General features: G+C 39.2%; 2 protein-coding genes across 3 annotated transcripts in view; one reads left to right on the top strand and one right to left on the bottom strand.

Moving 5' to 3' along the window:
• Positions 1-1386: 1386 nt before the first annotated feature.
• LOC139945592 (cholecystokinin receptor-like) lies at positions 1387-2605 on the bottom strand. Its single transcript, XM_071943001.1, has one exon. It carries the CDS (start codon positions 2603-2605, stop codon positions 1574-1576), a length of 1032 nt encoding a protein of 343 aa, XP_071799102.1. The 3' UTR covers positions 1387-1573.
• Positions 2606-5686: 3081 nt separating this feature from the next.
• The window catches only part of LOC139944781 (E3 ubiquitin-protein ligase TRIP12-like), a 35769-nt gene continuing 16330 nt past the window's right edge, over positions 5687-25125 (top strand). The window contains exons 1-18 of one of the 2 annotated variants that reach the window (XM_071941888.1): positions 5687-6030; positions 14249-14480; positions 14742-15512; positions 15902-16098; positions 16489-16579; positions 19152-19297; positions 19760-19849; positions 20299-20394; positions 20626-20813; positions 21279-21374; positions 21866-21958; positions 22338-22499; positions 22876-22998; positions 23402-23513; positions 23847-23911; positions 24221-24270; positions 24528-24684; positions 24959-25112. In XM_071941888.1, coding sequence (XP_071797989.1) covers positions 14308-14480; positions 14742-15512; positions 15902-16098; positions 16489-16579; positions 19152-19297; positions 19760-19849; positions 20299-20394; positions 20626-20813; positions 21279-21374; positions 21866-21958; positions 22338-22499; positions 22876-22998; positions 23402-23513; positions 23847-23911; positions 24221-24270; positions 24528-24684; positions 24959-25112 — 2764 coding nt within the window. In that variant the 5' untranslated portion in view covers positions 5687-6030; positions 14249-14307. Of the gene's footprint in view, positions 6031-14248; positions 14481-14741; positions 15513-15901; positions 16099-16488; positions 16580-19148; positions 19298-19759; positions 19850-20298; positions 20395-20625; positions 20814-21278; positions 21375-21865; positions 21959-22337; positions 22500-22875; positions 22999-23401; positions 23514-23846; positions 23912-24220; positions 24271-24527; positions 24685-24958; positions 25113-25125 lie in introns of both variants that reach the window. The other variant, XM_071941887.1, reaches the window with a different exon arrangement.

The following is a 25125-nucleotide window of genomic DNA, read 5'->3' as shown; positions in this document are numbered from 1 at the left end:
AAGGAGAGACCAACAAGTTTAGAAGTATCTCGAACCATGCTCGAACACTATTTCTTTGTTTGAGAAGACTGGGTTGATTTGAACCGTTGCTTTTATCACCTTATGTAGCCTGATTACCCTTCTTTCTGGGTTCATTACAGCATTTCTATCTTCGCTCTCTCTAGAAAGAGACTTCGATTACAGATACCAGTCTTCAGAGTTGAGTCGCTTCTTCGAATCCCTAATAGATGGTTAAACAATTTCAAGGATATCAATGTATGATAAGGGCAAGTTAAAACAAATTACACAAGTATTTGTCTGTATTTGTTTCCCCCCTCCACGACTTAAGGAAAGGAAGTGGAAGAGTAAAATAATACATAAGGAAGTTTTAAAAGTGATCCCCTAGAGCGAAGGACTTAGGTCACCAGGACGCGCACCTGTCGCATCATGGCTTGTGATATTAATAATAATGAGTTGTGCTCACTTTCTCAGGAAGAGCGTCTTATATAGGCATGAACAAACTCCACGATTGTTTTCATATTATTCCATGATTGTTTTATCCCATTTAATGAATTTCTTTTTTACAGTGTACATATACTCTAAGAAATAATAATTAAAGACACTTTTGCAGGTGCTGTGCAAAGTGATTGTTGGTTCCCTTCAAGCAAAACAAAATGCAGACCCATCTATTATGCGACATCAATTTGTTTTCTAAATTTGTTTTCTAAAAATTCAAACTTTACTTTTCCGTTTTTCAACTGTGTGACCCTACTTCGGAAATGTATGTCTTATACGCAACCAAGTTGAAGCCTCTCGAACACAAGTTCTATAAGTAACCACGATTTTGATAAGGCACTACTAATAATTCCCTCAAATTAATTACCGAAAAGGTGAATATTCTGAAGATCACAAGCAGTAAAAACAAACATTGGTTTAAGAGTAAAACCTAAGATTAATCGCCAGCTCAGACCTTTAAGGTAATTCGTGCATCTTGTAAGTTTTTGATAAATTCCTTTGCACATTTTCAGCTCCTGGTAATTTGGGTCTATTGATAAAAATATGGTCTTCAAAGTTATTGTTTTGCAAAAAAATCATTCATTCTATAAGTCAAACACTCGATTGATTGATTTGTATAAATTTTATCAAATTTATAAATGCATTTTTCATTCGATCCCCTTTGATCATTACACTATTTTAGAAAAGCTATGTGACATTATAGTTCTGAGCAGACGTAATGTTTAAATCCGATGACAATACATGTTTAATACATTAAAATGTAATATATTATTTTATGTTAAACAAACAGTAAACACATTATAACGTTTCAATTAAGCCACCAACATCAAAAATAAGTTTTTACAATAACACGAAAGTACATTTGGCTTTTGGTTTTCTTCTCAGGCCAAGTATAATTTGTATATGGGGGAAACGTACAGACCTTGTTATCGTTAATTAATACTTTTCAATTAGTTAAAGAACAGGTGCAGTTAACTGGAGAACTTGTCACTAGTAAAGTTACTTTTCTGAATCCAAAAGTCCAGTGTGGAGAATGTGGCTTTATCAGGTTGTCTCTAAGTTCAACAGAAATGTTATTTTAGTGTCCTTTATTTTGATCGACTCCACCGGTGTGTGTTTCAGCTGTACCGTTGTTGCTTGAAGATCCATACAGCTCACCAGAGATATGAGAACGAGTTGCCGCATCGCCGTAAAACAAGCATTTGACTCCTCTCTGAAACTGCTTGTACTTAATACTGTAAACGATTGGATTGATACAACAGTTAGCCGCAACAAGGAACGTGCTGAAGACATTCAATGCACCGGTGAAATCCAACTGAAGCCATCCACAATTGAACATGAAGAAAGTTATCTGACTTGGACTCCAGCAGATAAGGAATACAGCGAAGACGATGACCAGGGTCTTGAAGGTGTTTCGCCGGGCGCGGAAGAGGGACTCCTGCTGGTCGTTCACAACCACGGGGGGCTTCGGCTCGGACCCGGGTATAATTACGGGGGCTGGCATAGGGGCGACTCGTAGAGCACCTTTCTTCAATGAGATGGCAGTGTGAATGTAACAGAAGAGCATCACGCCAGCCGGTAAGAAGTACTGGAGAACAATGAGAAGGGGACCGATGATGAAGGAGACAGAAACACGCTGGAATTTACAGACACCCTCCACTACGTTGTATATGATAAAAGAGTAGGACTTGAGCAAGATACCAATGATCCAAGCCAGTATCATTATAATGATGGCTGGGCGACGGTCGAAGAAGGTACGGTACTTCAACGGGTAGACGATAGCGGCATACCTCTCAAGAGTCAATCCAAGAAGGTTGAATGTTGAGATGACGAAGAAGAGCCAGAGCATAGCGTCTCCGATCCACACACGGCATAGAACTTGGCCCGCCATGGTGTCTGGTACAGGGTCCGGGTTGGGGATGTTGCTCTGTAGTAGAAGGAGCAAAGAGCCGATGAAATCAATCACAGCTTGGTGACAGATGAAGGTATTGGTCAGAGTGTGCATGAACTTCACTCTGCTGATCACCAAAATGACCAGTCCATTATCTAAGATGCCTACCACACCAATAATTGTCTTGAGTATGCGAAGAATCAGTAGAGCTTCAGCCATATTGCCTCGAATACCCAATCCCTCAGAAGAAATAACTTTCTGAGTGTGCTCTCTAAAACAGTGGAACAAGTTCAACACTGCATTTATCTTCAGTAAATATTAGATAACAGCACCAGTCTTCCTCGCTCTATGGTTCAACACAGCATGACTGAACAGCATTTTTCTCATCAGTGTTCTATCAACTGGATACGGGAGTCAAGTCGTTTGATAGGGTGTTTCATCTTTTTATACATCTTGGTAATAGTGAAAAGTGTGTTGTATAATCGGCGTCACCGAGGGTTGGCTGCCTAATTTATACCAACGTCACCAGCGCTGTAGAGACTGATTGGTTCATTTATCATGTACAATGAGCAGTGATGAGACAGCACGCATGTTCGCACCATTCATGTTGTATCTTGGGGGCTTTCTCGTCTCTCTCGAGGAGATGGCAAAAGGCGTCTTGTCTATTGTGGACTCAATTTAGTAAGCTGGAGTGTATATGTGTGTGTTTTTGTTTTGCAAATCTATACTTAGTCCTAGAACTAATGAAAAGGTGGGCAGGCCATGCATGCTTCGTTTTTGAAAGGGCACGGATACCAATGTAATTTCTCCTTGGTAAAGGGCATCCTATGGGTTGTACATTTTTACTTGAGTATTTCAAGGGCACCAAGGAAATGACCAGGGGGCATGGAGGCAGTTGCCTTCGTTGCCTCTGTGAATTATATCAGGACTGAGTTGGGATTGCCGAACTTTCTCTTTCAAAGGCAGCTGGTTGTTTTTAAGGCATTGCATTGAGGTATCATGACAGAAGTTTACGTTACGTTTTCGTTGATTACTCGACAGGATCCTTAAAGAGGACAAGGGTGCTTGATTTTTGGTGTAGCGGCAGATCGGACACAAAAGTCCCATCAGAAAAAAACTGAAGAAACTTAAGGTGCTGAAGACAAGACAACTGGAACTCACTTGGTGCTCGACAAAGTGCTAGTAAAAACTTGGCTGCTGCTTACTAGTACATGTCCTTGATGTAGGCTTGGTGCAGCTCCTCCCTAAGGCTAGAGTCGAAATCGGAGAGCCATCAGTTCGCGCGAGAGCAGTGATCTCGCGAGAGCACTATCTCAGCGCGTGGGGCCGATTTAACGACTAGCCTACAAGTCTACACTAAGGCCGCACTCTGAAGTTGTAGCGGCCAACACCACAACTGGGAGCGAGTTCAAAAGTTTGACAGTTCTGGGAAAGAACGAACTTCCGTAATATCTGAGTGTGGCTATAGTAATGGTCAGGAGTTTGCAAGGGTGGTATGATAAGTTGTTGGAGGGAATCCATGCTATAACAAGACAAAATTTCAAATAAGGAGCCGCAAAGTAGGCCTATTACAGCAAACTGAAAACGGTAAATGGAGCTCTGGACATTATAAGCCCCCCCCCCCTTCTCTGTAACAGTTTAAAATGAAAAGAAAAACTACAGAATCATCATTGTAAAAGATTGTAAAACATCCATTATTGAAATGTTTTATAATCGAATAAAGTCAATGAACTGAAATAATGACGTCACTCTCGAATGCCCTTTGGAAACCTTGTATTTTGCTTCAGGACTCCCGGTCGTGCGGCTCTTTCGAAGCGCATTGCTGAAAGTGCAATCTGTACTACTGATGACGAAGACTGGACACAGTTTCGAAATGGGACATAGAATTTCAACAAGAGGTTGCTCATTTATTTTGCATGGCAACCTTCTTCTCTCTGAGGTGCGATGAGGTCAAAGCATCACATGCTCAAAGTGTCTTAATTTACTTCTTCAATACGCGGGTCATCAAGGAAAACGACAAATCGGGAGAAAAAACTAACTAATCAAAAAGTAACTCACTATAAAAAAAAACAAGAAAAGGTGAGAGTCCATACAGGATATTGAAATGCCTGACCCAATGACAATTGCTACAGGGGATGCAGATGTCCCAGACAAGTCGTAATTAAAAATTGACAAGAAAGTTTCAACATGTGATCAAAATGGCCTTGCTTGTGGAGCTTGGAGGCTTGTGTAATAACGTTCCCTAACTGAGCACCATAGCATGAAATAACGAGGAGGTAGGGTGAAAACGTGCACATTCAATGAAAAACAGTTATTCTGTTGATTTTTCAAAAAGACAATACCAAAGTATGATGCATGTTATTTTGAATTGTTTATTTTTTATTTTTCATTTATTTACAAAAATGTACTTATTCATTATTTTTTACCAGAGATCACAGTAATGTTGACAATACCTAATAGGTGTGTTTGCGAAGGGATGAAATGACGCAACAGACACAAAACAGGCGCAAACAATCTCATTAATTCTTCCCGTGGAGACTTCTTTATACTTCTTTCCTTTGTCATTCGCTGCATGACATCTTCTCATTGCACACAATTTCTTTTGGAGACCCAGACGGAAACCTTTTCTTCCTCTATGTTTTCCTATTTTTTCTCATAGTCTCCATGAGATATCGAATAATAATACATGTATACCCCTAATAATGATTTTCTTCGCGGGATAGGGGCTGTATAAGACGTCTTATGATTGTCAGCAATTGCATTTTGCTTTCGAGTAATATTTTGCAATCAAAAAGAGTCGATTAATCTTTGGCAGGTGTTGTTATTCCTCAAGTAGATACTTCATGGTTTTCATTTAATGACAATAAGCAGTTTCTAATCAAGGGTATAAAATGTCTATTATAATAATGGAACCACAGAACAAGCATTTAGGGCCTACATTATGTGTTCTTGCAGTAGTTATTATCGAAAGGCTCAATGCTCCCCATCAGCAGGAAGTCTAATAATTTTCATTAACAATGTAATCCAACACTGACAGAATTTTTCTTTTTTTTCTTTGTCCATTATTTTTTTTTTCAAATACAAAATTCCCATGGCGACTAATGGCTTAATTACAGGAAAATATAATTGTATGATTAAACATATGACGAGCATGGACTTATTAAACAATAAACAATTGTTTTGTTTGGGGGAGGGAGATTATTCATAATGCCTCATTAACAATGATAACTTTATGGAAAGCGTTGCCATAAACGGTATTGCACCGATTGAGGGCGCTGTGCAATTAGGTATGACGAACGCATCGAATAAAATGGCATAATGACACTAATCAATCTAAAAGTGATGAACGAATAACTTTGGAAAATCCATTAAAAAATAACATTCTGTTTAGAAAAAAACGTGGAAGGTCTTTTGAACTAATTTAATTAAAGCATCGACAACTTGTTTTTTTTCTTTATGAATTTGCTGCTGAAAAATCTTAAATCAAGACGACGGCGGAAGACCAAAAACCGGAAGGGTTTGCTCTCAAAGGTCAGTGTTCTGCGGGGAGGCCATTTCGTCAGGGCAGGAGAATTAATGGCTGAGAATTTCGATGAAATCTACCCGATTTAGCTGCTAAAGCTTCTTCTGAAACTCGACATTGTGTATGTATCACCTTCTTCCTTCAAAATGTTTACATTTCAGATTCATATTTTTTGTTTTGTGGGGTGATTTTGCGATTTTTATTTGATCACTTTGTGTGGTGCAATTTTATTCTGTAGTCTGGGAACTGTGTTTTTGGAAACCATTTTGTTCGGCTTTGTCGTGCACGAATCGGATCAATGCGTGACTGAATTGCGTAGCCAGGTTTGTGTTATACAATTTGTGCAACTTGGTAAATTCTATTTATGCTCTAGCCATTATGGAGTTTCCATTTTACAAGCTAATATTTGAATAAACTAAACGATAAATGTTTTATTTAAACTGCCCCTGGCTGGAGTGAGTGTGGCTTTTCAATCAAGTACAAAATTGAGTGTTCAAGTGTTGGCCATGGCATGTACCATTTTGGAGAAAAGTGGTAGAACAAGAATGGGGGGGGGGGGGGGGGAATGCTTGGAGTTTACCCCGTCTGGTCTGCTCTCGTCTGACTCATGACTTTTATTACATAATTTGATTATTCACAGGGATAACTCTGTAGTTATGGCGCCACCGCTTTTTCACTCATTTTTATAAAAAAGGGATATCCCAGACCCATTGATGAGGTAAATTAGATCCTATATTATTTCATGATTATTTCATATTGAATGAACAAGTGGTGACGCCATACAGAAACTTTTAGAATTTTTAGACTTGGTAATCATGATTTCCTTTCATCATTATTGTTGTGTGCGTTTTAAGACTTGCGTCCCTAAAAATTCCATTGATTCTCGATCAAAATCATCAATTAAAATCATCAATGGAGTCCAGGACTCCAGGTAAAAGTGCAACAACAATAAATTATTTTAGTACAACAAGCCTATGTTAATACTGCAAACCCCGCAAAATTGCTTCTTTTATTGTTATATTGAATCGGATAACATTTTGAACAAAAATTGAAGATTTTTCTTTACCTATATTTTTGTTTTTAATAACATTGTGTTGTTTGATACAAAGTGCAGGACCTCAGATAAGTGTCTTTCTCACATTATTATTATTTTTTTGTGGTGGGGGGGGGGGCAGGGGGGGGGTGTGTACATTTTTTTAATGTTAATTGTGAATGCCACGTGCCATTCATTTAAAAAATATTTGCACCATGAGTTGAAGTAGGGGGTGTATAGAATGATCCATTTACGGAGGCGAAGCTGAGTGGAATTCCATTTTTTAACAAACATTGTTCGTGGTGAATAATTACCGAAATGCAAGTTTGTTGAAATATAATGTATACGATCTGCCTGCATAATTTCTTTCTTCACTTGCACCTTTACGGCCGTGACGCCACACTGCACCCATCCCAGTTTAGCCAAATTTGTGCTGCAAAGGGATCACACTACTCAAGACTCAAGACTGGGTGTTTTATACACTTGGGGTACGCTTCTTAATTAAAATACAATCTTGCTTGGTATTTATTTATAAACAAATAAACAGCAAGCGTAATGTTTCATGGAACGCTCCTTTTGTACAGAGTGTGCCTACACTTACATAGACCTACAGCATACATAATTACAATCACAACTTACATAACCAGGACGTTATACAACAATGAGTTGATTAACAATACAGCATCAGACATGTAGTGTATTAACCATTCTGTTACATGATGCAAAGATATTGACCTCATTTACAAGGCCCAGTTTCATTGAACTAGAAATATTAAGCAGGAAATATTGCTTAACAATTTCTGCTAAGTAAAAGGGAGCAGGATACGTAAATAAATTGTGCATGTAACATGGTATTTTTGCTGGTAACCTTATTCTGGTAAGCATAATTGTTTTGTGCTTAGCTACTTTTTGTGCTTTTAGTTTTAAAAGCAGCTCTATGAAATTGAGCCCTGAATATAATTTGTCATTTAAATCATTCTGGGCTAGTGAGTTAAGACGATTGGTTGAAGCTTAGCAAAATCAAATGTAAGCAAACATGATGAACAACATGCCAAAATAATGTATTATTTATATTTAAAGTTTTGACTGACACCCCTAAGAAAGATATTGATAAAATAGGGGGAATGCAATAAATCAACATCTATTGGCTAGATAGCTCAGTTGGTAGAGCACTGACACGTCATTCAATCCAAAGGTCGATGGTTCAAATCCCGATGTTTAATCCAAAATTTAAAAATGTTGTTTTTATGGGTATGGGGTTTGGTTTGGTGGATACTAAATTGCAAAAATGCAGATTTTACTGATGTTAAATAACAACATTAAAACAAACTGTACATGATGTACATTGTACTATGCATGCATTGGTCACCTTCTACTTCCTTCACCCATACAATACCATGGACTCAATGGTGATGTGTGCGTACATGCTTAAAAACTTGTAATAAACACATTATGCATGAATGGAGTTAAGGTCATCAGTCAACTAAAAGCCCTTGGCACTCAACACAAACACCCTCATGTACTCATGGAGAAATAATGCAGATGTGATGCCATACAAGACTCTTGGGTCCTGTATGAGGTTTATGTGCCACTAAAGAACTGTGTACATTGCGTATACTGTAAGTTCACCAACATGTATCAAGTAATACGCCACAAGGGAAACTAACTGGGTGAACTTGAGACAATTTGGGTTGTATTGTAGGTAGACCACCACCATAGGTCTTGTTAGCTTAGTTGGTAGAGCACAGGCACGTTAATCCAGATGTCAATGGTTCAGTTCCTGCTTGAGTAAATTTGCCTTTGTTTAACCACAAATTTAGCATGGAGGAAGGCATGCAACCTTTACTTAAACAATGTACACGTATGCAGTGTACGCATTGTATACAGGGTGTGCCACATGTACTCAGCATTCTTGAAAGGAGCTGAGTTTCTATAATGTGTCCATACACATGATGTACCACATGAACGTTCAGGTACTACATGTACCCAAGACATGGGCAATACACCATGTAAATGTAGGCTAAACATGAAATTGTACGTTTACGTAACACTGTATTTTTGCACTTTGATTCTGGCCATTTAAAATAATTCACAGTGAGTTTACATCATAAATATCCAAGTTATAAAACTGTTCAATATTGTGTTTGATTCACACTGCATAAATTAGTTATATAGCCAGTGGATGGGTCTCTTGCTTTATTGCTAATTCATTCCAGTCGCTATTCCTTAAACTTCATCTTTCACCGGGATTAAATCAATCAGATACAGGAGTTAGATGCAGAAGTTTTTCCTGTATGCATTATCTTGATCAGTAATCATGAACCGGTTGGGTATGATTCACCTTATGGTACATAGCAGGGGACTGTGGAGGCTCGGAGTTAACTCTGTGGTTTATGTGGTAGAGTCTGGCTGGTTACTGAATAGGCGGGGCAGTGTAGCAGACAACCTCCCATAAAGGGGGGGGGGGATTTATTGATCACTATTTGTGAAGTCGTGTACAAGTACAGTGTTCATGGTATTGTAAAATGTTGTATATGTTTATGAAGTAGCCCTACCTACATGTATCATGACGTGCATACACAATGCAAAAATGATGTTTTCATATTATCACAGTTAAGGGTCACGGACCAAAAGGCTGCATGTCATGTTCAATTTATGTACACAGAACACGTTTGCACTGGCATCGTTAGTGGCAAACCTTTCATGTTACTTTGCAAATCATTTTGACAAAAATTATCGATCAGATTCAGTTAAATACATCTTGTACAATTAGGCCTACTAATTCATGTAAATTTGTGTCGAAGGGCAATTGATTGAGTTTAATAGCACACAGTAGATTTTATGAGGCTGGGCTACTTAAACTGTAATACCAGCATCTGACTACTTTGCTTAATTTGTAATTATTGCGCTGTGTTATGTTTACAACGGTTTGAAAATAGCTAGTAAAATGAAGGGCAGGCCTCAAATTACAATGATAACCAGGGCACCCACAGCAATTGCCCTGTGTTTCCCTGTGCTTTTGCTGCATGGTACCCAATGCACCCCTGTATGGTATAGTTTGTTAAAGGCAAGGGCACCAAGGCATGGAGGCAATTGCCTGAAGTATCAGGCCTGCCAATGCAAATCCCAATTCAAGTTTTCCTGTGATGGAAGTGCCCCTTGATAGACTAAAATTGCCGTTCCCCTTCTAGAGCGAAGTTCAAGGCCAAGGAAGGTAGTTAAAATGTTAGCAGTTTGGGACGTACGCTAAACGTAATAATTACGTGCACTTCCTGTAAGGAATGTTATGGGTGGCATGACACCAACATTTGAGGATTTCATTAAGTGGCTTGGAACTTACGGTAGGAGATGCTGGTGTTAAATATATCATGGGGTCTTTTTGAAACCTCTGACTCCAGCTACAGGCTCTTGACTGCTGATGTTTGAACCACAGCCTGCAAAATACACAGTATGCTTCAAGCTGCAGTGCGCAGAGCCTAAGCCAGAGACGGAGCACAAGCCAAGGTTTGAGAAAGGCCCTTGGTTGTCAGAAGATTTTTGTGGCGAGGAGTATGATATGGAGGTAAAGATGGGGAGATTGGGGTCCAGACCATTATGGACCAATGGCCGAGAACAGATGAAAATAGCAGGACAAACAAACTAATTTCTATGGCAGCTGAAATAGGATTGTGTACACTGGTGCAGTTTTGAACCATCAGGAACTGCAAGCACTAGAGAGAGAGAGAGCTCAGTTGAACTTGATCAAAATTAGATAAAAAGTGTTTTGATTGGGTAGAGTTTCCTGAAAATGTGAATTATTGGTACAAGTATATTTAGTTTACATTTGAACCAATATGTAACGTATAAAAAGTGTGTTTACATGTTTGGGTACTGTATTGTACGTACAGTATTTGTCTTTCCCGTTGATGTATCTTCCATGGTCTTGTCATTTCCTTCCTCCATGAGCTTTTGATGGATGTACATTGTACACGTAGGTCTGCTAATCAATTTAGTTAGCAAATTGTACACATTTCATAGATTAGTAACTCCAATTGTTGGTGATTTGAGACACATTGGTGTAATCTTACATTATGCATGAAGGGAAGAATTAATCAAAATTTACACTGAATGTTAATGAGGAAGGGCCATGGAAGGTCACATGTTTGTTTGCATTGATTTTTAAGCACCCATTGATTTGTGAGTATCAAACAGATGACAAAGACAAATCAGTAAAAACCTTGGGCAACCAACCCTCCAAAATCCAACTGCACCTTTTGTTTGATCTTGTTGGATTCAGTATGTGGTTCTTTCTCTATGGATTGAGTGATGCGCCAATGAACATACAATGGGCCTTTGTTTATTTGCACAGATTGCCTTTTAAAACAAAGGATTAACACTGGATTGTGTTTTTGTTCAGCAGGCTTTGGCCAAACTTCCAATGTTTGGGTCCAGAATGCCCTAAAATTTGAACAAATCCTAGGGGACACCATGATATGTAGGGCAGGGAAATGCCAATGTTATGTGTTGGCCTTCACAATGTATGGTCATGTGTCATGATAATGCTGCATTAGCTGCATGGCATCCTGTGTACCCTCTAATATAATGATAGTGCTGAGTCATTATTTGGAAGGGAGCAGACTGTTTCTATTCACTGTAGTTTTGTGTAGTCATAATGAAGTGGAGCTGTGCTGTGTACACACCAATATGCAGGGATTGTGTGAGTGTCTATTAAAAGCCAAGCATGACTTCATGGTAGTCTCCCCTGCAGCAGTTAGTACAGTTTCTGTGAATTAAAACCACTAAGTGCCCTTGAGCGGTCTAGAATCCTATGTGCACACCCACATAGATGTAAGCACATGTACACACTGAATTATACATGATACATGTACACACAAGGGTACAATGTACACATCATTCGGTCATACAAGCAAAACTGACAACAAAGCAAGTATTGTGAAATTTGGAATCGTTGAGTTCCTGTGAGGTCTGAAGCAAGCTTGGCTTACTACATGTACATTATGTGGTAAGCACCCTGGTCTATGATCATGCACCCTGGACCATGGAGGTAGCCTGGACTGTGATCATGCACTCTAACTCTTACATTGTTCCTTGTGGAATATATTGCTCTAATTTGCAGTTAGTTTTAAAACGTATGTCATAATTAATGTTAATAGGACACTGAGCTTGGTTAATCTTGTCGCAATGTGAATATGTTTCAAGTGTTTTAGTGTGTTTAATGTTGAAGCATTTGTGACGGTGTACGCAAGATTAATTTGATCATGAGAACGTTATTTTTTCTTCCTAAAAAATTAGTTTTATGCAGTGAACACAAAACAGCAACTCATTTAATGCCAAATTGTGACATGAAATTCCTGTTTTGGAACACCCTGTTTTACCCGTCACTTTAAAGTGATAGATAATAAGTGAGTAATTTAGACATGTTGTTTGAATAAAAAAATATTAAAAAAACATCTTCAGTTAGTTCTAAATTCTTACTGGCACAATGTTCTGGTATGGAGTAGGTTTCTTGATGTGCAAACACATTCGTTAAATTCAGTTCAAATACCAGTTTGTATTTAACTGGTTCAGTTCATTAGACAACCATGACACCATACATTGCTGCGGGCAAACATATTGTTAATAATTGTTTCTATGGTATTGCCAGTAATCCCTTTGCATGATCCATGACCATATTCGTGATTGATTAACGTTTAAATCTTTTTCGTTGCAGTCGAGTGATCTTGACCTTGTTTACTAATTAGCATAATTAATTAAATTATTACATCTTGTCATGATCGTAATCTTATCACGCAAGATCTGCTTGTACATATAGAATTATTTACCGTATATAAATATGGGCAGATATTTCAGGTTGTACATGTTACAGAATTACTGCTCAGGATACTTGAAAACACAGGCAAATAATCCATGCTATTTTTGCCCTTACATACATGTGTTTATCAAATAAATTGTGAAGCCCTGGCCTCATACAAATGTCTTAAAATAAGAAGTAAAAACAAAATCTGTGATGTGCAGGCATAATATTCTTCCTGCTCAGCTTTAGTCTGATTTTCGATTTTTGTTTTGCCCTTCGAAAATCGGCAAAAGTGATTGAAATAGCCTGAAATTTCTATTTTTAAGCTCACACCATGTGCATGGTGTAAGGTAGCCCTTGAATTTGATGAAATTGTCCTGCTTTTTTCCAAGGGCCGAATATCACGTCTGATTATGATTACTTAGTGCAGTCCATCTTGATAACCTTATGAACATCTGGAGATAAATAAGACCCACTAAGGATTGAAGTTTAAATGAAATGAATTGAGCATACAGTCTATGTATGTACTGCCTTTGTGTCAGGCCTCATGCATTGTTCATAAATGCATCCTGAGCTCAGATATTCTGTATGCATTGACCCCCATGCATCAATTGAATCTCTGTATATAGACAAGCATTATAAATTACAGGAATGTAGATCTATCTAGTATGGGATCTAGATGCCTAATATGCCAATATTTTATGAGTTACAGACGCCTGTAATTTCATCCTTCACAGGGCAGTGTCACTTTTCTGTAGGTAGCGACTATCCATAATGATATTATAATGTCTACATGTAAGGGGAAATTGTTTGATTAACAAGTACACCAGAGGTGAAACCATTGAGTTATTACTTGCTATATATCAGAGAGACTACCTCCAGTGGTTTTATATGACACTAACTAAAGCCCAGTCAATGTAATCTATTGTATACATTATATTGTGAGTTGAACAAAGACAAGAGTGGGACTTGAATCTTTGACCTATGAATTAACATGCTAGTGCTCTACCAACTGAGCTATTGGCAGTCTGTATGTTTTGTCAATATCTTTGTTTGTACTGAGGTTAAATATCCACTGTACGTAATAAATGTTTTATGTACGTGTGGATACTAAGCCATGTTCACTCTCTGAACTGCAAATGCGCATGCAAAGCGAATTTTGGTGCACATGGCTGTTTTTGCAGTGAATGTTTTGCAGACAGTTCAATTGTTGCAAATTTTTCATTGCCAATTTGTGATGTCAAAATTTATTTCTCACTTGAATTTGCATTCCCAGGAAGTATAAACAGAGCTTTAAGCTACAACAAGTGTAATTACATGTATTACTATTGTTAAATGCCTTATTTCAATGCCAAATGATTATACATGTGAATTCATTTAGTCTTTTCACGAGGCCCAATATACATTTTCCTCATAGAAGTGCCCCCTTTCCAGAGGGAAATTGTCATGGACCTTCACATGTGAAGTTCAAGACCTATTACTAACAAGATATTGTGTTGATTATTCCAACAGAAGCTAGAGCCATAAAAGCGTTGGGCTGGGTATGTCTCCGTCTTGGACCGCCGCCTATTATGGCCGACCACAACCCTAGTCTCCACCAATCAGGGGGGTCTCATCACCAGCGTCGCACAACTAGACGTGGCACAACGACTGCCGCTTCCACCTCTGTCAATCATTTTGAATCTTCTGTGTTTGTCAACGCCCAGCAAGCAGCTCCAAGCAGCAAGAATAGCTCAAAAAGAAGGTGGGGGATCAAACCTTGTTCAGGTCTCAAAATAACCCACAGCACCTACAGCGATTGCCGTTGTGCCCTGTGCTTTTGCCTTGGTGCCCTTTGTAAGGTTACAACTTTACCATTCTCGGATGTTGTCAACCCAGTGCATCTTTGGTCTCAAGCATATTAAAATTAGTTGTGGAAACACTGTGGCGGAAATATATCCTGATTGTTTATAGAGTAGTTGTGCATTTCACCTTATCTCATTTTAAAGTTTTTATTTTGTTGCAGTAATTTTAAGGTAACCGGGGAAGCTTCAAAGCGTAAATCGGAGCCGTTAAATCTAAGCATCCCAACTAAGCAACCACCACGTGAGATCCAGGAAGTCAAACTGAACGCTACCATCCAATTTAGCCATCTTGGCCCTGGATTGACCCAAAGCATCATCACTAAACATCCCACACCACACGACATTAAACCCTCAAGTGAACTGAATGCAAATACCTTTGACAGACACCTGAACTTCGACCACAGCTCTGGCCCTGGGTTGTTCTTGAGCCATAGTCGAGATCCGTCGCAGAGTGGAGTTGTCCCTGAGGAGTTTAAGGACTCTAGCATCATTGTTCCCGGCAGAGGCCTAGGTAAGAAGCGTAAGGCCAGTAGTTCCTCAGCGTCTTCGGCAAGCGAATCCACCATTGGGGAGAAACACAGCAAGCTACGGCTGCGTTCAGCCAGTACTGACCATCCTGAATCTGAGACTGGGGAGACAACTTTGCCAGGACTCAACGAAGAGATCCCGTTGATCACCTTCAGGTCTCTGCGCTCATTCTCCAGGGATCATCCATACCAGTACGAGGCCTTAGACTACTACGCACCGCGCCGGACACCAGGCAGGACGAGTGCCCAAAGGAGGGCTGCCCCACCCTGGGGCGCCGGACCATCAGCAACAGTTTCCACCCCTCCGACAACGTCAACAAAGACCGAGTCCAAGGCACTATCGACCGCTACTACGTCTACTTCTGGGACACCAAAGTCACGCTTGGGTGGTATCTCTTACCATAGGTATATGTTATTTAAAAATCTCTCTCTCCTCGTATTATTATATTACATCCTGCTTGAAAATAAAACACTACATGAATTTACCACTCCACATGTAGTTTATTCATGCCTGTACAGCATTTAATGAACTACTGCTTGGCTTCTTGATTATTATACACACCCTACGTGCAGCAAAGTTGCCAATAAGTCCCAAAGACAACCAGAGTATACTGTTTGAAACGCCGTGACTTTGACGTCTCTTTTATGAGCCAACACTGCCACAATAAAAATTTCATACATGGTTGTACCCGCAATTTTACAATTTTTTTAGTTCTTAAAAGTGCCATTTTATAGTGCCCATCTATGTGTACATAACAATTCATGTAACCTTAATCTCTTTTTGTTGATCATAGATCGTCAGAAAACACATCGACAGATCCATCTACTGGTGTCCCATCCCAGCCATCTACGTCCGGTGTAAGCACCCGTCAGAAGGCCAATAGAGGGCGGGCTTCATCAACTCCTTGTCCCGCTGGAACTGAAGAGAAAGGAACAGCTTTGCCGTCCAGTCTTAAGGGTCCTTTGAAAGGAAGGACCACCTCAAGCAAAAGTGAGTCAAGTCACGAGTGAAGACGACTCCAAAAATGTACTGCTCAATTTTAATTTGGCAAAAAAATAGTTAATGACCTGACGTTTCGACCCTAGCAGAGTCTTTCTTGAAGGCTTTGAGAAAGACTCTGCAAGGGTCGAAACAACAGACCATTATTTAATTTTTTTTACATTTATACCATAGGTCCTTTTGGTTGGTAAGCAGTTTGCAACAGCTTATTCTATTTTCTCTATTGGAATTTTAGGATTGTTTATTTTGTGTATGTTTTGACAGCTTTTGAGAAAGACTCTGCTAGGGCCGAAACATCACGCCATTAATTATTTGATGGGGTATACTAAATGAATGGAAAACGGGTAACTATTTTGGTTTTTTTTGTGATTTTTTCTTCAGGCAAGTCTAAGGCGAGGACCTCATCTCCGAAACCAGATAGCTCAAGGCCACGTGCCACAGACACCAACACGGGAACCTGTGCCAGCACCAGGTAAGAACCACTATCTTTATCAGGATACTGAGAACGTGTAGTATCAATAGATTGCTTCCACTAGGGCCCATTATCATAGGGCTGCTTAAGCACAAAACAATATGCTTAGCACAAAACAATATACTTACCTGGATAAAGTACCATGTCACAAGTACAATATGTGACTAGTATCGTGCTCGTTTGTGCTTAGTAGAACATTTGTAAGCATTTTTTTTTGCTAACCAGCTCTCTGAAGTTTTGCCCTGATAGGAAACTAGTATGGTTTACATTGGTTTGAACGGAACAAAACCAAGATGTCCGCACTGTGCTGAGTTTATAATATTATTCCATAATGATGACAATATTATGTTAAATTTGCATCGGGGATAAAGAATATTAATTTTGGTTTACCTATATACACCGCTGTGTGGAAGCACTGTTTATGAGTCACTTTCCCAAGTCATGTGAAATAAAAATCAAATGAATATTACTTGGGTGGGATGACAATATTGATTCTCCACATCTAAATTGTACATTAGTCAATCCTTCTATTGAGTGATTCAATGATGCACTATGTCACCCTGTAGTGCACTATCATATAATGAATAGGTAACTACACACTCATTCCTCATATTGAATGACTATTCAATATCATTCAATAGGTTTTGTATTATGATAAAGGCAATGTTAAGCCAGTCTGCAATATGATATTAGGAGTCATGTGCTGAGTGCATCTTAACTGCACACACTTGATCAGTCAATATCACTTATACATTGAAGTTACTACTACCTGCTATGCAAGTCTCATATATATTTAACATTTGAAACCTCATTGGGACATTTCTTTTCAAGAGTTAACTACTCTATGTAATTGGAACATTTTAAAGGGCACCAAGGCAATGACAAGACAAGGCAAGACCCGGGGCATTGAGGCAGGGTAATATGAACGTTGCAAAGGGCACCAAGGCAAGACCCGGGGCATTGAGGCAGGGTAATATGAACGTTGCAAAGGGCACCAAGGCAAGACCCGGGGCATTGAGGCAGGGTAATATGAACGATGCAAAGGGCACCAAGGCAAGACCCGGGGCATTGAGGCAGGGTAATATGAACGATGCAAAGGGCACCAAGGCAAGACCCGGGGCATTGAGGCAGGGTAATATGAACGGTGCAAAGGGCTCCAAGGCAAGACCCGGGGCATTGAGGCAGGGTAATATGAACGTTGCAAAGGGCTCCAAGGCAAGACCCGGGGCATTGAGGCAGGGTAATATGAACATTGCAAAGGGCACCAAGGCAAGACCCGGGGCATTGAGGCAGGGTAATATGAACGTTGCAAAGGGCACCAAGGCAAGACCCAGGGCATTGAGGCAGGGTAATATGAACATTGCAAAGGGCACCAAGGCAAGACCCGGGGCATTGAGGCAGGGTAATATGAACGTTGCAAAGGGCACCAAGGCAAGACCCGGGGCATTGAGGCAGGGTAATATGAACGTTGCAAAGGGCACCAAGGCAAGACCCGGGGCATTGAGGTAGCTGCCTCAGTTACCTCCGTGAGTCATGTCTGAACCCCTTTAATGACCGTCATTAAAACAACCCCAAGTTGGCTTATTGTGTACATCTGGGTCAAACATGAACGCAGCAGTTTTCCTGACAAGCACGAATCACTCAAACATTTCCTGTTCCTTCATTCAAGTAGCTGGGTTAATCTGGGGTATATTTTAAGATCCCGGTGAATATTATAATGGGTGTACAGTATGCTGATGTCACATTTCTACAAGACAATTGGGTGAAAAGTGAAATCATTTAATTTTAAATTACAGTAGTTTTTGGAATTTGTTGTTGTTGGATGTTACATGATCGGTTTTGTGGGAACCTGTATGAATCAAGTTATTAATAACTAACAATTAAAAAGAATTATATTTACCAATTTCCACAGTGTCTTGAAATTGTCAAGAAATTTAAACAAATTAATCTTTTAAAATATGTAATTACAAGTATGTGCTCACTTTACTTTAAAAGACAATCGCCTTGAACACATTTTCCCCCCTTTTTTTATATTAAATTAATTTATTGTATGTAAAGCAAAGGAACTAGTACCATTGGAATAATCCAAGTCACAAAAACTATGGGTCTGAGTCATTTAGTTTTTCCCTTTTGAATGAATTTGGGGAAGTAGGAAATGTAGACTTACATCAGTTGTGTGTGTTTGTAGGTTTTACTTTCAAGCTTATCAGGGTTTCAGGGAAATAACTGAAATAATGGAGTCTTACTTGTGCGTCCTATACCTGGTTTTTCAATGAGTCCATTCATTACAGTCCTAAGTCCCTCATTTAGCTTGACTTTTTATTTCTAGGAAGTCTTGTTTTCAACCCAGAATAGTAGTAATGATTAGGGTGGGTCGCGTGTTTGTTCCTACTTTGCTTGATTTCATTTTGCAAATTAAAATAATAACTGTTTGTGTCCGATGATTTTTTCCTGTCACAAGACAATATTTCAGAAAAACAAAATTGTTGCATTTTTTTATGGAGACTCGGACCAATTCGAACAAGAGACAACATTTGTTCCTTTTTTCTTTTTTAAAATTTCTTAACAGAAGTAGGCGCAGCTCGGGGATGAGCAAGCGAGCACAAAGCGGGAGCAGTCGATCAGATACCTCATCTGGACGAGACGCAACCACAGAGGGCGCTTCATCAACTGGTCGTAACGCCAACGAGGACTCGGCCCCAGGGGCCATTGGTGCAGGTAAGGTTGTCATAGTAACATCAAATCATCAGACAGTCTCCCATTTTTTTTCTTTTTTTTTTATTTATTTATTTTTTTTTTTTGCAGGACTGAAAAAGTTGTTAAGTTTGCTGAAAAAGTACAACAGATGCACATGAATGTCATTCATTTGTTTAAATGGTTAAAACTGAAAAATTTGCATGGTGGAAGTAACAAAGAGAGGTTTGCAGAAACACCATGTGACAATCTCTGTTGAGTAGTGTTGGTTCTGAAAACAACCGATGGTTAGCAACTCAAAGTTTCTCCTTATTGCAACTGATTGCAACGTTGAGTTGTCCACCGCCTTTTCTTTTCAGAACTAACACAACTCAAAAATGATTTTCACATTGTGTTACCGCAAACCTCCCTTAGTTAATTTGAAAAAGTTTCAACTCTTTTCATCAAATTTCTATAAAAGATTTTCTGTTTTTGTTTTGTGTACAGCTTCAGGGTCTGGAGGAGGGGGAGGAGCCCCAGCTTTGGCCCTAGGAGGGGAGGGAGAGTCTGATGATTCCGAGGTGGGGCGACTTCAAGGTATGTAGAGTCCGGAGATCTTAGATTGAGCTAGCATCTTAACCAGTTATAGAACATAGCAGCAACAAACGACCACCAAGTTTTGACCTGCTTCCATTCACATTAAGAGGTCACATCCGGATATAAGCATGTTAATATTGCGCCTCAATTTCTAAACACAAAGCTTCACTTTCTGTTTCATGTTATTTCTGTTGATATTTTTACTGATGATATTTGATTAAAGAAATGAAAAATCTTAGCAATGTCTGGGCTTTCTTATATATAAACAAATAATACCAACATTCAACACAATTGGTTAGAAGCCCACACGACAATCCATAGCTGCTCAAATAGGCTAAAACATAATGCTGTCATTCCAACTCTGTAATAATGACAACACTCAATCCAAACCAATTACCTATTTTGTGTATTATATGAACTTTAACCTATGACCTTTGACCTCCATGCAGCCCTTCTAGAAGCAAGGGGCCTACCTCCACATCTGTTCAATGCTCTTGGCCCTCGTATGCACCAGTTGTTACACAGAAGCATGGGTACTGGAGCTAGTAAGTTCATATTCTATATATAGCCACTTGCTGTCAATTTAAAGTAATTTTGAGAACATCATTTGGTTTCACCATTTACACCAATGTATTCCATTGATGCATCCTTGGTTTACCTCTAAGATGGTAGCTGGATAACATCAATGCATAAAGTCTATTGTACGTGCCAGTTAAATTATTACAATTTTTTTAAATGCAGCAACCTTACATTCATTTCAATCATTTTGTTAATAGGTAGCAGAGCCCATCAGCTGCTTACCGGTTTACAGGCTACCGGTGATGAAAGTCAGCAGTTACAGGCCGTGATTGAGATGTGTCAACTTCTGGTGATGGGTAATGAAGACACTCTGGGGGGCTTCCCGGTCAAACAGGTCGTTCCTGCCCTGACAACTCTGCTCGCTATGGAACATAACTTTGATATCGTAAGTACAAGTCTATTTCACATGTTGTCAGGCCTTGAAATAACCCACAGCACTCACATTAATTGCCTTGCTGCCCTTTGCTTTTGCTGTGGTGCCCTTTGCAAGGTTTCATGGAAATTAACATTGTCCTCATAGAAGTGCCCATCACCAGAGGAAACTTGTTGTGCCATTTCAAGAGCGAAGTTGAAGGCCTGTATTGATGATGAATACAACCCTAGTAGTGCTTGGTCCTAAATACATTTAATTCCATCCCCTTTTATTTTAAAAGAATTCTTACTTTCCTAGCATGTCCACAAACAAAAAATTCCCTGCTAACCCATGAAATGCACTTGATGTAAGCGCGGAATACCCTGCTACCATAAGCACAGATTCTTTGCTTACTGTATGCAGCAGAGCCTTGAAATTGGGCCACAGTAATTTAAGGAGTATTGTAACAATGTTGGTAATATTGATTACTTTTTTTAGATGAATCACGCTTGCCGAGCTCTGACCTACATGATGGAGGCTCTACCCAGGTCCTCTACTGTCGTTATGGATGCCATCCCAGTGTTTCTAGAAAAGGTATCCCTTGCATTCAAACTTTACTGAGGATTAATATAAATTGAGCTGTTAATGCCTTCGCTGTGATGAGAAACACTTAAGACCAGACTGATGTGTCTTAACCAAGACATACTGAATGCCAAACAAGAGGCTGTTTCTGAGCAAGGCTAAACATAAGATATTGATGAATTAAAATATTTTTGTTTGTTTAGATGCATAAGATATTGTTTTTTTTAAAGCTTGGTGTCCAGGGGCTGATTTCACAAAGAGCTAAGATTGAACTTAACTGTGTATCTATCTGAAGATGATCAGAGCATACTGATCAAAACGTTGAGTTGTCATTTATCGGCTCTTCTCAGAGGCAACCCTACTCAAAGAGAGATTTTTCACATGGTGCTACCGTAAACCTCACCTATTTATACTTCCACCATGCAAAGTTTGAAATCCTACTAGCATCACGTTGATTTCATATTGATCCTAATACTGATAGCTTTTGTGGTTGTTTATTGTAGCTTCAAGTGATTCAATGTATGGATGTAGCAGAGCAATCACTGACTGCATTAGAGATGCTCTCAAGGAGACATAGTAAAGCTATTCTACAAGCGGTAAGTCTCTTCATCTTCAATTAGCCCTCTCAAAATTAGTAAACTAAATGCTTTTGGTTTTTCATTGTTGTTGTTATTATATTCATGTATTTCATCAATGATGCAAGAAAATTCCACGTATTAGAAAAAGATAAAACTCTAATTATGTCAAGCCTATTCTAAGGGATAGCAGGGAACTTTTGCACTTAGGCACTTCACATTACTAGAAAACTCAACGCTTTCCCTGTAAGCAAAGAATTGTCATCGTAAGCAGAGCCATGACTGTGGGCCCTACTGAGTTCAATAGATTGGTCTTGGTTTCACAGATCTTTACTACAAACTTGACTCCACTGTTACTAGAAGTGGTCTATGAATTGACAATTTATCCTTCATATTTCAGGGTGGTTTGACGTCATGCCTTCTGTATATTGAGTTCTTCTCCATTGCAGCACAGAGGAATGCTTTAGCTGTTGCAGCTAATTGTTGTCAAAGTATCGGCATGGATGAGTTTAACTTAGTCACAGAATCACTGCCTTTACTCACCAGTCGACTTCAACATCAGGTAAAATGTTCACCATAATAACAAGAAGTCCACTCGATCCACTAAAGCTAAAGTAGTAGTGCCGGCCAATTGTCTACCTTCCCCCCAGATAGTAGTTAATAAACAGGACAGTTCTTTTCAGAATTGAGAAGTCTCTCGAATTCCAAAAATCTACTCTGCGGTAGTAAAATAAAAGCAAGACGAGTTCTCTAAAGAACAGAATCTACCTGGCAAGTAGATACACACATGGTGTTACCGCAAACCAAATATACATTGATACCTCACCATGCAATGCCTCAAATCCCATATAATATTTACCATGATAACAACTTGTGTGTTGCCATGCATTTTATTCTAAACATTAAAATGAATATTCTGTTTGTAATTTCTCTATCAGGACAAGAAGTCAGTTGAAAGTTGCTGTTTATGTTTTGCTCGCCTTGTGGACAACTTTCAGCATGATGAGAAACGTCTGCAGCAGATAGCGTCCCATGGACTCCTCACAAACCTGCAACAACTGGTAAGACCACAGTCCATTGATCTATGTCTCTCTGCTCTTAAAGAATTTCTGTGAATTAACTATAAATAGTAAACTAATGAGGTCAACCATGTAATAAATCTCTTTTGTGGGAGTGTTTGCTCGGAAAAGAGCCGCTTTGGTCTTGACGTTTCGAACAGTATACTCTGTTCTTCTTCCTTTTCTCCTAAAGACGGACAGAGTATACAGTTCAAAATTTCAAGACCAAACAGGCTCTTTTTAGAGCCAACACTCCAACAAAGATTTAATACATGGTTGTACTTGCAAGTTAACTTTTGATAGTAACTTCTTATTATTCACACCATGCAGAGCTTCACACATCACTTTGGAATTTCTTGTTCATCGTCTAGTTTGTTGATAACATTATTGATATTTGTGATTTCAGTTGGTAGTCAGTCCACCTATCATCAGTACAGGAACTTTCATTATGGTCATCAGAATGCTCTCATTAATGTGTTCAAGCTGCCCACAGATTGCTGTACAGCTTCTTAAACAGAGTAAGTACCCCAAAAAATAAAACATCCCCTTGACCAAAACAACCTGACCCTCAACGCCTTAAACTGACCCTCAATGCCTCAAACTGGGCCTCAGTACCTCCATCTTGCCTTCAAGCTGCCCACAGATTGCTGTACAGCTTCTGAAACAGAGTAAGTACCCCAAAAAATGAAAACATCCCCTTGACCAAAACAACCTGACCCTCAACGCCTTAAACTGACCATCAATGCCTCAAACTGACCCTCAACGCCTCAAACTGACCCTTAGTTCTGGTACCTTCATCAACAAGATTATGATATGAATTAATGGTGTTTATTATGTACTCTTCTCTGTAGATATTGCAGACACGATTGGCTACCTCTTAATGGGATCTTCAGTTCAAGCCAGCCAAGAAATAGAGGTATGACATTAAGTAATTGAGAACCTTAAACCGCTTACTAGAAAATGCTACTCAGTAAATAAAGTTGCTAAGCAGGAATAAGTCGCAAACTAATTACAGTAAGCAGGTAACTGGTTTCTACTAAGCACCAAGCCAACTTAAATGTTTGAAATTTTGTGTTTGGCAGGGTTTGCTTTGTCGACAAAAGCAAATGGTGCAACATTGTACAACAATTTATGCTACTTCATCTTTAAAAAAAAAAAAACCCAGATTGATTTACTGATAATTGAACTGACATGATTTGTAATAAATTTTTATTTTTTTTTGAAGCTTGTCTCCAGAAGTCCACAGGAACTCTATGAGATCACATCGCTTATCGGGTAAGTTTCAAGAAGTTTCACAGAGTACAGAGAAATTAAAGCAAAGTTTGTCCATGAACTGGGTCTCATCAAAATCAACGCTTTGGCTAAAGAAGTTCTGTTCACCATTTACTCTACAGATTTGTCACCAGTAATTGTTTAAAGACATGTACTAAGTAATCAAATTCACTTTGTTTTCAGATGAAACTGACACCTACATTTGTATTCTTGTTTTATATTTAACTGAATTGTCAATGTTTTTGTGTGTTTGATTTCAGCGAGCTAATGCCCAAGCTACCCAGTGATGGAATCTTTGCTATTAACACTATGATCAGGAAAGGTAGCCATCAGGTACCAGACGCAGCCATGTGGCAATGGAGAGATGATCGGGGCATGTGGCATTCCTATACACGGATTGATAACAGAATCATTGAGGTAACTTTAAAATATTTGTTTAGTATATTTGTTTTATGAGAGATCGCCTTACATCACAGGGCCACTTCAATGTAATGGCTACACTTAACTGTCATAGGGGCACATTGCCACCTACTCCTGGGGCTGAAACAGGATTATCCCCTTCACATTCTAAGAATGTAGGCATGGGTATCATCCCCTAGGAGCCAGACTGGTAGAGCAGAATGCACTACCTTCCCAACTGTTTAATCCCATATAATTACTTAAGAGTTTTTATTTTTGTTTGTTTCCCCAGGCTGCCCATCAGGCCGGTGAGGATGAGGTTTGTCTTTCCACCATGGGTCGTACTTACACCATTGACTTCAATGCCATGCAACAGATTAATGAAGATACAGGAACAGCTAGACCGGTACAACGACAACCTAACCCACCATACTCGGCATCAGCAGGTTAGTATTGTTA

The sequence above is a fragment of the Asterias amurensis genome, chromosome 12 (assembly GCF_032118995.1).
Source record: "Asterias amurensis chromosome 12, ASM3211899v1".
In the NCBI taxonomy this organism is placed as follows: domain Eukaryota; kingdom Metazoa; phylum Echinodermata; class Asteroidea; order Forcipulatida; family Asteriidae; genus Asterias; species Asterias amurensis.
Note: the sequence above shows the minus strand (reverse complement) of the source record. Positions and strands in the feature narration are given on the sequence as shown.